This window comes from Pleurodeles waltl, chromosome 7 (assembly GCF_031143425.1).
Source record: "Pleurodeles waltl isolate 20211129_DDA chromosome 7, aPleWal1.hap1.20221129, whole genome shotgun sequence".
NCBI classification, from domain to species: domain Eukaryota; kingdom Metazoa; phylum Chordata; class Amphibia; order Caudata; family Salamandridae; genus Pleurodeles; species Pleurodeles waltl.
The window spans coordinates 311,180,125-311,195,344 of NC_090446.1; the positions used below are offsets into that span (position 1 = coordinate 311,180,125).

Below are 15,220 nucleotides of genomic sequence, written 5' to 3' on the forward strand. Positions count from 1 at the left end.
CATACATTCACATGCAACCCACCCGCCTTCCCTGGGGAGCTCACCTTCATTTTCTCAGTATTGTCTTTCCATAAGCACTAATGCTCCGAAAATTTGAGGGAATTCAGCTCCTCACAAGAGTGTTCTAGAGGGTGGTGTAATCTGACTGGTGGATTCTGAAGTGTGGACCATTTTTCTAAAAATGGCTATGATATGTTACTAACCTACAGTCCTTAGGACTGTAATGTATATGTACATTAGAGCATTGCTTTTTGCTTAACACTGTGGACTTACATCTCGACGACTGGGAAGGACTCAAGCATGTGAATCGATTAAAGTTTCCAATACTGGAGAACTACATTTACAGATAAGTAACTTGTTTCTTACCTTGCTTGTTGGGCGTAGGTAAAGAATGCTTGGTTTATCTGACCACTGTATGACTGATCGCCCAGTCCAGAACTGGAAGATGGAAAAGTGATTTCAGACAGACGGACAGATAGACAGACACACACACACACCACTACAAAGATCAAATGTAGATTAAATTTCACAATAATCACTAATCTACACAAACCACCTACAAATGAAACATTTAACACATTCTCTGCTAGCCTCATGCATACACCAACAAATAGAAATTACCAATTGCTGGCCTTCCCAGAACCGCATGAAATTATGAGCTTTTGGAGAATGCACTATAATGCTATAAGAATGGTAGTTAGTGTTGTAGAAAAGCTAATAACAAAGTCTGCGTGATGAGTTTTGTGAAATGTGTTAAGAATATAGCCAGAACTTTGAGCTCTCTAGACCCGCTAGAAGTGCAGACTTAGTCATTATGAGACAGAGAACCTGCTGGACTGCTATCCATGAGCCACCTGAGCATTACATGAGAAAGGTGTATTCTGGGGGGCTATCACAACTGTGAAACTCACAGGAATACTTGTTAGTAGTATGTTCTAAACCTCTTTTAACCACGAGTAGATGCTCTCAGGAACACACACTGAGAATATAAGTCTGTGACTATTATTAAAATCAAAATCCCATTCTAGTGCATTTCTGTATAGTTGGGACTATAAACCAAATTGCGTTGTGTTAACAAGGTAGCTAACAAAAAAAGACTAGAAATAAATTTGAAATTTGTAACTCTATTTTAGATTCCCTGCATCTGTTCTCCAACCCCTACCCTTTGCTTTTACTTAACCCCTTCGCTGCCAGGCCTTTCCCCCTCCTGTGCCAGGCCTTTTTTTGGCTATTTGGGGCAGTTTGCGCTTAGGCCCTCATAACTTTTTGTCCACATAAGCTAGCCAAGCCAAATTTGCGTCCTTTTTTCCAACATCCTAGGGATTCTAGAGGTACCCAGACTTTGTGGGTTCCCCTGAAGGAGGCCAAGAAATTAGCCAAAATACAGTGAAAATTTCGTTTTTTTCAAAACAATGGGAAAAAGTGGCTGCAGAAGAAGGCTTGTGGTTTTTTTCCCTGAAAATGGCATCAACCAAGGGTTTGCGGTGCTAAAATCGCCAGCTTCCCAGCTTTCAGGAACAGGCAGACTTGAATCAGAAAACCCAATTTTTCAACACAAATTTGGCATTTTACTGGGACACACCCCATTTTTAAAAATGTTTGTGCTTTCAGCCTCCTTCCAGTCAGTGACAGAAATGGGCGTGAAACCAATGCTGGATCCCAGAAACCTAAACATTTCTGAAAAGTAGACAAAATTCTGAATTCAGCAAGGGTTCCTTTGTGTAGATCCTACAAGGGTTTCCTACAGAAAATAACAACTGAAAAAGAAAAATATTGAAATTGAGGTGAAAAAAACAGCAATTTTTCTCTATGTTTTACTCTAACTTTTTCCTGCAATGTCAGATTTTCTAAAGCAATATACCGTTACGTCTGCTGGACTCCTCTGGTTGCGGGGATATATAGGGCTTATGGGTTCATCAAGAACCCAAGGTACCCAGAGCCAATAAATGAGCTGCACCCTGCAGTGCGTTTTCATTCTATACCGGGTATACAGCAATTCATTTGCTGAAATATAAAGAGTGAAAAATAGCTATCAAGAAAACCTTTGTATTTCCAAAATGGGCACGAGATAAGGTGTTAAGGGGCAGTGGTTATTTGCACATCTCTGAATTCCGGGGTGACCATACTAGCATGTGAATTACAGGGCATTTCTCAAATAGATGTCTTTTTTTACACACACTCTTATATTTGGAAGGAAAACATGTAGAGAAAGACAAGAGGCAATAACACTTGTTTTGCTAATCTATGTTCCCCCAAGTCTCCCGATAAAAATGATACCTCACTTGTGTGGGTAGGCCTAGCGCCCGCGACAGGAAACGCCCCAAAACGCAACATGGACACATCACATTTTATGAAAGAAAACAGAGGTGTTTTTTGCAAAGTGCCTACCTGTAAATTTTGGCCTCTAGCTCAGCCGGCACCTAGGGAAACCTACCAAACCTGTGCATTTTTGAAAACTAGAGACCTAGGGGAATCCAAGATGGGGTGACTTGTGGGGCTCTGACCAGGTTCTGTTACCCAGAATCCTTTGCAAACCTCAAAATTTTGGCTAAAAAACACATTTTCCTCATATTTTGGTGACAAAGTGCTGGAATCAGAGAGGAGCCACAAATTTCCTTCCACCCAGCGTTCCCCCAAGTCTCCCGATAAAAATACCTCACTTGTGTGGGTAGGACTAGCACCCACGAAAGGAAATGGCCCAAAACACAACGTGGACACATCACATTTTTTCATAGAAAACAGTGCCTACCTGTGGATTTTGGCCTGTAGCTCAGCCGGCACCTAGGGAAACCTATCAAACCTATGCATTTTTGAAAACTAGAGACCTAGGGGAATCCAAGAGGGGGAGACTTGTGGGTCTCTGACCAGGTTTTGTTACCCAGAATCCTTTGCAAACCTAAAGATTTAGCTAAAAAACACATTTTCCTCACATGTTGGTGACAAAGTTCTGGAATCCGAGAGGAGCCACAAATTTCCTTCCACCCAGCGTTCCCCAAAGACTCCAAATAAAAATACCTCACTTGTGTGGGTAGGCCTAGCGCCCGCGACAGGAAATGCCCCAAAACGCAACGTGGACACAACACATTTGCCTAAACAAAAAAAAAAACGCAAATAAAAATTGCCCTGGCGCCTAGAGGTTTCTGACCCCCCTGGGGGCAGAAATGGCCTAAAATAAATTTGCCCCCAAACCCCCCCAGCGTGATGGGGGAGACCCTGTGACAAATCAGCGCGCGCTGATGTCACGGGTGTGGGTGGGTTCGGGGGGGGAAGGGGAAGGGCTCCCCCTTCAATCCCCACCTGTGGGGGGGTGCACAGGGGGGGCGCGCTAGCGCTCCCCCCAGTTCCCGTGCCTTGGACGAGGTGACCTCGTCCAAGGCACACTGGAACTGTAGCCTTGGACGAGGTGACCTCGTCCAAGGCACAGAACCAGTTAAGCGACTTTTAGCACCAAATGGAGTGAATTTTGTCGGTGGCCTTGCATTTCAACTGCATACCTTACCCCCTCCAACAGAGTTACTGGTCTGTATAAATACAGTTGTTGTCATTCTCTGGTTAGGCTTGTTTGGATACCTCCAATGTGCCTGCCTTTGGCCTTAGAAAGGCGTTTGTAGCTGCTTTCTGTGGGAATCCAAACTCTTGTTAGTATTTAGCTTTATTACTCTATTCATAATGATCTGAACATTTTGGGCCTTTTATTGAATATTACCAAAATCAACAATCTCCCTACAATTTTCCATATTTCTGCATTCATGAAACATTGCAAAAACAACACGGTGATGGATGGAATGCTTGAATTAATCTCTCAGTTGAAGTCACCCAGGGCTGCATTCCCCCCATCCATCTTTTTTGCCCACCTCAGTATGGACCCAGTCCTATGCAGATTCGTTTTTACCCTGCTGCTCATGCGAACAGTCCAGCCTGAACTGCCAGGCCAGGTCCTCCCTGAGCCGGAACACAAGCAACCTAGGATGGGTTTCGCCCTAGGTAGGGCTCCTCAGGCAGGTATAGCTTGGTACCAGTGGCACAGTGAGCCCTGGGACCCACGCCTGGGCATACCAGGCGGACTTAGGGCAGCAAATGCAAAAACAAGGCGATGAATGGATTGCTTGACTTAATCTCAGCCACTGGCAATCGCTCAGACCGCATCCCATTCCATAATTTTTTTGCCATGAAAAATTGATCAATGTTTGAATTACAAATATTAAACAGTATTAAATGTAGTTGTTGACTGTTTTGAATTGTGTGTTGATATATATAATCATCATGTGTGGTGTGTGTGTGTGTGTGTACACAATTGCTGAGTTATCAGGTTTTCATTAAAGAATATCTGCATGCTAACAGCAGTAAATACAGTGTGTATTTATAATTGGAAAACATTTTCACTCAAATGAATATATGAAATTGAGTGTGGGATACACAAGCAGACAAATGTGAAGATTACACAATTGATCACACCCACGGTGTATGAAAAGAATGTCAAAAGCTACTCTTCACATACCTACCTTTGATTGTGCTTGGTCAAAATGCAATCCAGTTTTCCTATTCATAATTTTATTTTGGATTTTAAAAGATGTTCTGGAGCATTTTACCTTACATGGAGGTCATAATCTAAATATAAAATATCTTGCAGGGCTCTAACTTACGTATATCCTTTTGGTGCCACCCTAAACGTGATGAAACCAGCTGTTGCTGTCTTGTCCACTGGATCTGTCTGCTTTCCTCTGAACCGTCCAATCCTTGCTTTCTATCATGCCAAGGTAATGGGAGTCAAACCAATCTGCAGCAGTATCATTAAAGTTAAGAAATGCAGTTTTGTTCTGAAAATGGAATTTATACTGGTTGCTCTGACTTCCTTCACATTGATTTGTAATTTACTACATGAAGTTTATTGACATGTTAAAGTGTGATTGCTCACTTTTTGATCCCAAAAATACCATACTAAGAGGACTGCTTCATCTGTCTGACACTAGCAGATAATCTTCCTTTTCCTTAAGTGAACGACATCTTACTGCTCCAGAACTTTCCTTTGAACTATTGAAGCCCAGTTAATCATAAATGATTATAGAACCATTAACTTACGGAAATTTTACCCTGCAATTTACAGCAATATGAACATAAGAGTATCAATGACTTTTTTTGTTTGCCTGCTAACCCATAAATGAGAAAACATTAATTGTTGAGACACTGTTTAGTCATGGTCCTCAGTGCACAAGTGTTGATCAGTGAGTTAAGACTGTGATACATCAACCACATTACATAGCTTATGTAGGAAGTTGGTTCTGTATGTGCTATTTCAAAGTAAGGAATAGCATGCACAGAGTCCAAGGGTTCCCCTTATAGGTAAGATAGTGGCAAAAAGCGATAATACTAATGACCTATTTTGTGGTAGTGTGGTCGAGCAGTAGGCTTATCAAAGGAGTAGTTTTAAGCATTTGTTGTACATACACACAGGCAATAAATGAGGAACACACACTCAGAGACAAATCCAGGCCAATAGGTTTTGTTATAGAAAAATATATTTTCTTAGTTTATTTTAAGAACCACAGGTTCAAATTCTACATGTAATATCTCATTCGAAAGGTATTGCAGGTAAGTACTTTAGGAACTTTGAATAATCACATTAGCATATATACTTTTTACATAAAACACAATAAGCTGTTTTAAAAGTGGACACAGTGCAATTTTCACAGTTCCTGGGGGAGGTAAAGTAATGTTAGTTTTTGCAGGTAAGTAAACCACCTACGGGGTTAAGATTGGGGTCCAAGGTAGCCCACCGTTGGGGGTTCAGAGCAACCCCAAAGTCACCACACCAGCAGCTCAGGGCCGGTCAGGTGCAGAGTTCAAAGTGGTGCCCAAAACGCATGGGCTTCAATGGAGAGAAGGGGGTGTCCCGGTTCCGGTCTGCCAGCAGGTAAGTACCCACGTCTTCGGAGGGCATACCAGGGGGGTTTTGTAGGGCACCGGGGGGGGACACAAGTCCACACAGAAAGTACACCCTCAGCAGCGCGGGGGCGGCCGGGTGCAGTGTGCAAACAAGCGTCAGGTTCGCAATGTAAATCAATGGGAGACCAAGGGGTCTCTTCAGCGGTGCAGGCAGGCAAATGGGGGGCTCCTCGGGGTAGCCACCACCTGGGCAAGGGAGAGGGCCTCCTGGGGGTCACTCTTGCACTGAAGTTCCGATCCTTCAGGTGCTGGGGGCTGCGGGTGCAGGGTCTTTTCCAGCCGTTGGGATTTTAGAGTCAGGCAGTCGCGGTCAGGGGGAGCCTCGGGATTCCCTCTGCAGGCGTCGCTGTGGGGGCTCAGGGGGGACAACTTTGGTTACTCACAGTCTCGGAGTCGCCGGAGGGTCCTCCCTGAGGTGTTGTTTCTCCACCAGTCGAGTCGGGGTCGCCGGGTGCAGTGTTGCAAGTCTCGTGCTTCTTGTGGGGATTGCAGGGGTCTTTAAATCTGCTCCTCTGAAACAAAGTTGCAGTCTTTGTTGAACAGGGCCGCTGTTCTCGTGAGTTTCTTGGTCTCTTGGAAGCAGGGCAGTCCTCTGAGGATTCAGAGGTCGCTGGTCCTGGAGAAAGCATCGCTGGAGCAGGTTTCTTTAGAAGGCAGGAGACAGGCCGGTAGGACTGGGGCCAAAGCAGTTGGTGTCTTCTTTCTTCTTCTGCAGGGGTTTTTCAGCTCAGCAGTCCTCTTCTTCGGTAAGTTGCAGGAATCTGATTTCCTAGGTTCAGGGGAGCCCTTAAATACTAAATTTAAGGGCGTGTTTAGGTCTGGGGGGGTTAGTAGCCAATGGTTACTAGCCCTGAGGGTGGGTACACCTTTTTTGTGCCTCCTCCCAAGGGGAGGGGGTCACATTCCTATCCCTATTGGGGGAATCCTCCTTCTACAAGATGGAGGATTTCTAAAAGTCAGTCACCTCAGCTCAGGACACCTTAGGGGCTGTCCTGACTGGCCAATGACTCCTCCTTGTTTTTCTCATTATCTCTCCTGGACTTGCCGCCAAAAGTGGGGGCTGGGTCCAGGGGGCGGGCATCTCCACTAGCTGGAGTGCCCTGGGGCATTGTAACACGAAGCTTGAGCCTTTGAAGCTCACTGCTAGGTGTTACAGTTCCTGCAGGGGGGAGGTGTGAAGCATCTCCACCCAGAGCAGGCTTTGTTTCTGTCCTCAGAGAGCACAAAGGCTCTCACCGCATGGGGTCAGAAACTCGTCTCTCAGCAGCAGGCTGGCACAGACCAGTCAGTCCTGCACTGAACAACTGGGTAAAATACAGGGGGCATCTCTAAGATGCTCTCTGTGTATATTTTTTAATAAATCCAACACTGGCATCAGTGTGGGTTTATTATTCTGAGAAGTTTGATACTAAACTTCCCAGTATTCAGTGTAGCCATTATGGAGCTGTGGAGTTCGTTTTTGACAGACTCCCAGACCATATACTCTTATGGCTACCCTGCACTTACAATGTCTAAGGTTTTGCTTAGACACTGTAGGGGCATAGTGCTCATGCACTGGTGCCCTCACCTATGGTATAGTGCACCCTGCCTTAGGGCTGTAAGGCCTACTAGAGGGGTGACTTATCTATACTGCATAGGCAGTGTGAGGTTGGCATGGCACCCTGAGGGGAGTGCCATGTCGACTTACTCGTTTTGTTCTCATCAGCACACACAAGCTGGCAAGCAGTGTGTCTGTGCTGAGTGAGGGGTCCCCAGGGTGGCATAATATATGCTACAGCCCTTAGAGACCTTCCCTGGCATCAGGGCCATTGGTACCTGGGGTACCAGTTACAAGGGACTTACCTGGATGCCAGGGTGTGCCAATTGTGGAATCAAAAGTACATTTTAGGTGAAAGAACACTGGTGCTGGGGCCTGGTTAGCAGGGTCCCAGCACACTTCTCAGTCAAGTCAGCATCAGTATCAGGCAAAAAGTGGGGGGTAACTGAAACAGGGAGCCATTTCTTTACAGCTTATTTATCAGTACTGTAAAACATGTCAACAAAGATTGTTTGGGACACTCTTTCGGTATGTAATAAGTATATTTTGTCTTACTTAATCAAGAATACGTTTTATAGAAACATTTCATTATTGATAGCGTGGGCGTGCAGCTCTCTAGCTTGCCCTTCATGTGACACACACAAGGAGTAATCAGTTTATGTATTTTACAGCAAAGAATAACAGCAAATGTAGCCTAAATCAGCTTTGGGAGCTTTGATGCAATTATCATCTTCATGGTTTGATTCTTAGTTTAGCTATGTGGCGGCTGTATTAAGTTATGCATTGTTCTGTCCAACCAGGGGAGTAGGAGAGAGACAGTTAAGTGTCTTTTATTGTGAGTTAAAATAGAGCAAAATAGAGTTTCGTAGACTCATGATCTGAGGTGCTTGGGTGTTTCTGACAATCCTAGAACCTATCGTCAAATGCTTCTTCAAATAAAAAACTGTATATGCTTGGTTCTATGGAAATTCTTCTTAAATTGAGGCACAGGTTGCGAGGCATGCACTCCTCGCTAGCTGGCTGTCCCAGTAACTTGGAGAAATACCGACAAAAGCCACTTATCAATGGGGTTGAGGTAGAAGCACTGAGAGATACAGGTGCAAGTGTCCCATGGTGAGTGGAAAAACTGATACCCCCAGAGCAGTACATAACTGGACAAACTTATCCAGTGATCAGTGCTGTTACCTTCTTAAGGTTCATCCCATGGCTATGGTGACCTTAGAATGGGGAGGGATAACTGTCCAGAAGTAAGTCATTGTGTCCTCTGCACTTCTAGTGGAGTGTCGGCTAGGTAATGAGCTGATGTGGATACCCCAGCATGGGCTAAGGTAGAGATGAAAACCCATGCAGCCATGCTGGGAATATCTAAATGAATGTGTGTGAAAATAAGAGCACAGTGAAAAGCCAAGGATGATAAAAGAGGAGTTGGAGCCTGGAATAGTGTCCTAGTCTGCCAAGAGAAAAGGCCAGAAGTCTGGGAAACCAACTTCTACAGAGACACAAGCTCAGGTCTTTGCTCCTTAGGGAGAATGCTTGTCAGCCCTTGAGGAAACTGATCCTGAGTAACGTGGGCCTTACACTGCAGAGCTCCTAGGCCTATAAGTACCCTCTAGGGAAGATCTTTGCCAGGGGCAGAGAACCTGTCCCACTCTTGAGAGCCTGAGACAGCAAGCTGCTGACCAGGAAAAGGGACATGTCAGTGGTTCCCACAGGACCTAATGGCAGGAGGTACTCCTGTATACTGGGGCCAGAGACCCCAAAACTGGTGCCGTTAGAAGAGTGGTAGTGATCCAGCAATACAGGGAGTTCTTACTGTAGCTCATGACATCCCCCTAGCTGGGCATCTTGGCTGGACAGAAAACTTGGATCCAGTTAGTTAGCCACTTCTACTGGCCAGGCATGTTCCAGAAGGTGGAGGTGTTTAGCAACTCCTGTCAAGCCAGTGGCAAGACAGGTCGCAAACCAAAGGTCCCCCTATTCTCACTTGCAGTGGTTGGAGTTCCCTTTGAAAGGGCAGAGATGCATTGTTGGTCCATTTGACCCTGAAACAGCACCAGGAAACATATTTATACTGGTGGTAGTAGATCATGCCACCAAGTATCCTGAGACAATTCTCCTTAGGACTCCCACTGTCTCTTCAGTTGCCAGAGCCTTCCTAAGTATTTATACTAGAGTTTGTTTCCCTAACGAGGTGGTTTCAAACAGAGGTAGTACCTTCATGTCTGTTTACCTGAAATTCATGCAAAAAGAATGTGGTGTGACTTTAAAGTTCACTACCCCATACCATGCACAAACCTATGGTAGGTTTGAGAGATTCAACAAGACAAATAAAGGTATGATCATGGGACTATTTGAAAAACTCAGGAGGAGATGGGATATCCTTTTGCCATTCCTGCTTATCGCCTACAGAGTGATGCCTCAGAAGGGAATGGGCTTTAGTCCCTTTGAACATCTGTTTGGCTATCCTGTCAGGGGACCACTGAGTTTAGTGATGGAAGGCTGGGAGAGATCTCTCAAAGAGCCTAAACTTGACATTGTGGACTATGTGCTTGCCCTTTTTGCCCGGATGGCTGAGTACATGGAAATAGCAAATACAAACTTTGAGGCAAGCTGAGAGCTTCAGAAGCAGTGGTTTGAACAAAAGTCTGCACAGTACCAGCCAGGGCAAGAGATAAGGGTTTTGGAGCCAATGGCACCTAGTGCCCCCATTACAAATGGAGTGTACCCTACTCTATCCTTGAGGGGGGGAAAAGGGGAAGTCACCTATCTGGTGGACAGTGGCACTCCCAGGAGTCCTCAAAGTGTCAGTCACGTGATCTACCTTAAAGTCTTCCTTGACCGGGCGGATGTGACCATGCTGATGATCACTGATGAGGGTCAGGAAGAAGAGTGAACCTCTCCCTGACCTCCTCTCCCACAACCCTGCAAATGGGTCTGTGAAAGGAGTTGGCTATCAGCAAACTGACTGCATGCAAGTCCTGGAGCTCTTCTCCCTAACCATGGGCCAGACAACCTGGTGCATTCATAAGGTGTACATTGGGGAAAGCCTGCCTGTCAACAGTAGAATCTACAGACAGTATGACCACTTTAAGGAATGCATCAGAACTGAAGTCAGCAAGATGTCAGAATTAGGGGCCCATGAGCCCTCAAATAACCTTGGGCTAGCCTAGGTGGTTTAGTCTCCAAACCTCATTCCAAGGGAGGCAAACCAGAACTGAGGTTTTGTGTGGACTACAGGGGACACCGTGCAGTCACAAAGACTAATGCTCACCCTTTTCCAAGAGCAGATGAGTTAACTGACAGACTGGGTGCAACAACATTTTTCAATACCTTTATTTAACATCACAGTACTGGCAAATTGGTCTCACCCCTGGAGCCAAAAAAAAGCATTCTCGACCTCAGATGGACATTACCAATTTACTGCAATGCCTTTTGTACTAAACAATGACCTTGCAACTTTCCAGAGGCTGGTGAACAAAGACCTGGCGGGGCTGGAAGCTTTTAGTGCAGCATATCCTGATGATATTGCTGTCTATAGCTTTACTTGGTAGGATCACCTGCTCCATCTTTGAAAGGTCCTTTAGGCCCCACAGAAGGCAGGACTCCTTATCGAGACAGGCAAGTGGCCTGCAGGGCAGGGCTCTGTTGTATAATTGGGCCACCTTGTGGGTGGAGGCCAAGGTCAACCCTTAGAACTTGTGATCCAGACTATTCTGGACTGGGATGCTCTAAAAACACAGACCCAAATCAGGGCATGCCTATGCTTGACTGGGTACTTGAGAAGGGTTATGGCACTTTTGTGGCACCCCTCACAGAACCGACCTCCAAGAAACAACCTGAAAAATTAAACTGGACAGTGAGCTGTCAAAACACCTTTGACACTATGAAGGAAGGTGTGGTGGTGGGGTGAGGGATGGGCTGGGGGTTTTGGGGGGGCAGAGGGGGGTGTTGTAGGAAAGGGCCCTTTTTGGCATGGTCACCACCATGTTTTGCCATTGGTACTAAGGTTTTTTGACTAAAGGCGCACTAGGTCATCAGTGCTCTTTCCCTAAAGACAAGGTCAAATGGTTTAATTGTGTGCAGTTGGCACACACTTTAGAACCCCTCTATGTCCCTAGTAAATGGTACCCCCTGGTACCTACGGCTTGGGTCCTAAAGAGGGTCCCTAAGGGCTTCAGCATGTGTTATGCCACCCTAAGGGGCTCACATACAAATTGCATGCAGACTACTGCAGGCTGCGTAACGTGGTGCAAACCATGGGTGAAACCACAGCATGGTACATTCACTGTGTGCCATGCCAAAGACACTGCATATAATGTATGGAAGTCACCCCTACACTAGGCCTTACAGCTCTAGGGCAGGGTGCATTATATTTTATGCAAGAACGTAACTGCATGAGCCGATATTTCGTTGTGATGTCTGGTTTGATTACTAGATATTACAAGTGAACAGTGAAGCCATTTTAAGGTATATACGGGGTACTGGTCATTACGAGTTACCCAGCTATACAATGACTTCACTGAAACCTATGATGTTTGGTATCAAACACGTTGTCTCAATAAACTCTTACAGATGCCAGTATTGGTTTTATTATGACATGCACCGCAGTGTACCTTAGAAGTGCTCCCTGAAAACCTACTAATCTTCTAGTTGTTGGCTGACTGATATCGACCAGCCTGCCACGACAGACAAGTTTTTCACACCCTGGAGATGAGAGCCTACTATCTGAGGGCAGAAACGGTGTCTGCTCCAGAAAGGTGTTATCACCTCCTCCAGCAGGATGGCTAGTAAATCGGTTTATCTGGGCCGGAGGCTTCAAAGCTTCTGCCACCCTTTGATATGCAAGCCTGGCTTTCTCAAACCTGGGGAATGCCACCCAATTCCCTGAAGCCCATTTGGCACCAGGATAGGTGAGAAATTAGCTATTTACTAGGCGTGCTGCACCTCCAGGCTAGTCACACCCCCAGGCTAGTCACACCCCCAAGGTGGGCTGTCTGATGTGCTCCATGGAGGAAGGGTTCCTCCATCTTGTTTGTGGTGGAATGAGAAACTCTGCGACAGGGTTATGCCCACTCCCACCAAGAAGTGGTCATATAGGGGGGCATAGTGACCCCTGGGGTAGGTAACCCATTGGCTACTACCTATCACTTCCATTAATGCCCCCAAATTCAGTATTTAGGTGGCCCCAGGACACCAGGAATTCAGATTTGCCTGTCTACAAGAAAAAGGACAAAGAAGAGCTGAAGACACAAACTGTGGACTAGCTGCAGACTTGGTGTCAAACCCTACCTGCCTTCTGCTGTCCCCACAACTGTAAAGGCCCAACTCGTCTTTCAGCTGTGTATCCACCCAGAGCCTTGAAGGACTGCCAGCACTTCACCAACCATCCATTATCTCCTTTGAAGTGGAGGAGCCACTTCCCTGCAGCCAGCATGCACCGACTGCACAGTCCAGTTCACAGATCTCCTGACCACTGGGTCTACCGACGCAGCAAACCGGGAGAGGTCACTAAGTGACCAGAAAGTCAGCCACATCGATCGATCTAGTCTTCGAGACCCTCATCTACTGCGGAGGCTCCCTGCACCAATACCTGGGGTATCTGAGCCCGTTGCAAGCACCAAGGCTTATTTGTGTTCAGTCCGAACACCACTGCTGCCAAAACTTCCTTGTATGTCGAGGGACTTCGAGAGAGGCCAGCTCCATACCAGAAGTCGTCTTGCTGTGGTTTTTCTCCCCGCTTCTGCAGGTGCACCGGTAACTGTGAGAGCCTCAAATTCGCCAACCAGCCTGATAAACACCTATGCACCCGAGTCGAAAGTTGAAACTGACAGTGTCTCTGTGGACCAGAGACCTTCAAGAGCCGAGCCCAACTTTGCGTTCTGCTGGACTGGTCCCCCAGCCCCCACTCTAAGCCTTTATTTTACAGATACTTTTCCCCATTGACTTCAGCGTGTAGCGACCGAGTCAGCCACCACTGGAGGTACCTTTGCACCTGGTCACAAACCATTGAAAAGTCACGAGATCCTAAGTGGGGGTGGTAACATTTGCAAAAGGGAAGTGATCACCTTCCTCTTTGTGAATTTGGGTGAAACATTCAGGGTACCATTTCCTCATTGAAACCATGTGCATTTGTCAAATAAAGCCCTGTTTCCTTTAAAGAAATTGAGCAGCATAAAAAGGTTTCTTTATTTAAAAGCAATCACAGGCATAGTGGTCGCTAACCCTTGCAGACCACCTTGTGATTGTAGCCAACTGGAGTGAAGCGCAATTTGTGAGTCTCAGTATGTCCTACTTAATTAATATTAATTAGGTAGGTTAGACTGTGACCCACTCCTTATTTTACTAATTGGCCTATTAGTGCATTAGTCCGTCTGCAAAATATGTGTTTCGCCATAAATTGCAACTTTTTTTGTGACGTGAAAGTTCATAAATCTGGCCATTCGAGAATAGCAGGCTAGTGAGCACCTCCACATCCATTCATTGATGTAGGAAAGGACTGATTAAAAGAATTTTGTGGCAACTGCAGATTCTATTAGCCCTTGATGGGGATTTGAGTCTATATTTTGACACTCTTACTTAACTATGTCACAAAGTGAGCTATATTGTTTTTTTACTTCAGGATTGAACATCTGGGAGTGGTATTTACTTGAGTTAGTTCAAAGGACACCTATGTGAACCACTAAATGTATAGATGTTCTTTCAATACTAAACTCAGAAAGGCAGATGTAATACCACTGAATAACGTATCCGGTGTACAAAACCTTATGGTATCCCCTCCCTCTTTCAAACACAGAGATTGATGAATATTCCAACAATCTATAAAATGCCTCACTAGAGTCACACTTCCTTCTGTACTCCCCTGTAAACTTAACAGAAGCAACTCCAGCAGTTGTGCCATTACAGAATGACTTGGCTCCTCTTTTAGGTGTGCTGAGCTGAATATTGCAGAGGCTTCACGCTTTGTTATATTTTTTATGTGACTGTCTAGGCACAACTTTATACCGCCAAATAATTATGGATTTAATCCCTTGCTACCCCATACATGACAAGCTGTTAATTAGACCCTGAGCAGGCAGGAACATGGTAAACATGGGAGACCTCTCTATTATGCCAGAGAAATGTAATGACTCCGATCCTTCCTCTTTGGTTAATACTCAAGTATACCACAGACTTAGAGGTGCAGTCAAAGCTACCTTTCCTACATTTCCAAGCAAACCACCTACCTTTATCCCTTTTTCAGCATTTTATAGCTTCGGCCAGCAACATATGATAGCCTCAACTAGCTCCAAAGGGCGGGTCTCCAAATAGATCAGATTTACACTAAATTATGTACAGCAGGAAAATATCCTGTTTTTGAATGATGAGAACAAGACCTACGTTGACCACTGGAACATGATATATGGTTATTTTGCTGTAAACAAACTAAACACATTTCCCTGAATTATACGCACTAACGTGTTCACTTATACACGTCTCAAATGCATTTCTACTACACACTAATAAAATTAAACCATATAGGAGCCATCAATCCTTCATGTTGCTGCTGCCACAATCCCGTTGCAGATTTTATCCAATTAGCCTTAGATTGTACCACTGCATATGAGTCCTAGAAAGCCACTTATGATATTATTGGTAATATCACCTATAATCAAATCAAAATGTCCCCACTTTAAGGGTTACTAGTATATTTTGGTAAGGTCCCCCTTCGGACAAGAAATCTAACTGCGTTGCTGCTACTCC

General features: G+C 45.3%; 1 protein-coding gene and 1 long non-coding RNA gene across 4 annotated transcripts in view; one reads left to right on the top strand and one right to left on the bottom strand.

Moving 5' to 3' along the window:
* The window catches only part of IFT52 (intraflagellar transport 52), a 492,806-nt gene that overhangs the window by 135,596 nt on the left and 341,990 nt on the right, over positions 1 to 15,220 (top strand). For all 3 annotated transcript variants that reach the window (XM_069243757.1, XM_069243756.1, XM_069243758.1), the window contains one exon: positions 4,631 to 4,757. In XM_069243757.1, coding sequence (XP_069099858.1) covers positions 4,631 to 4,757 — 127 coding nt within the window. The remainder of the gene's footprint in view (positions 1 to 4,630; positions 4,758 to 15,220) is intronic.
* The window catches only part of LOC138304056 (uncharacterized), a 276,848-nt gene that overhangs the window by 84,474 nt on the left and 177,154 nt on the right, over positions 1 to 15,220 (bottom strand). The window lies entirely within an intron of this gene.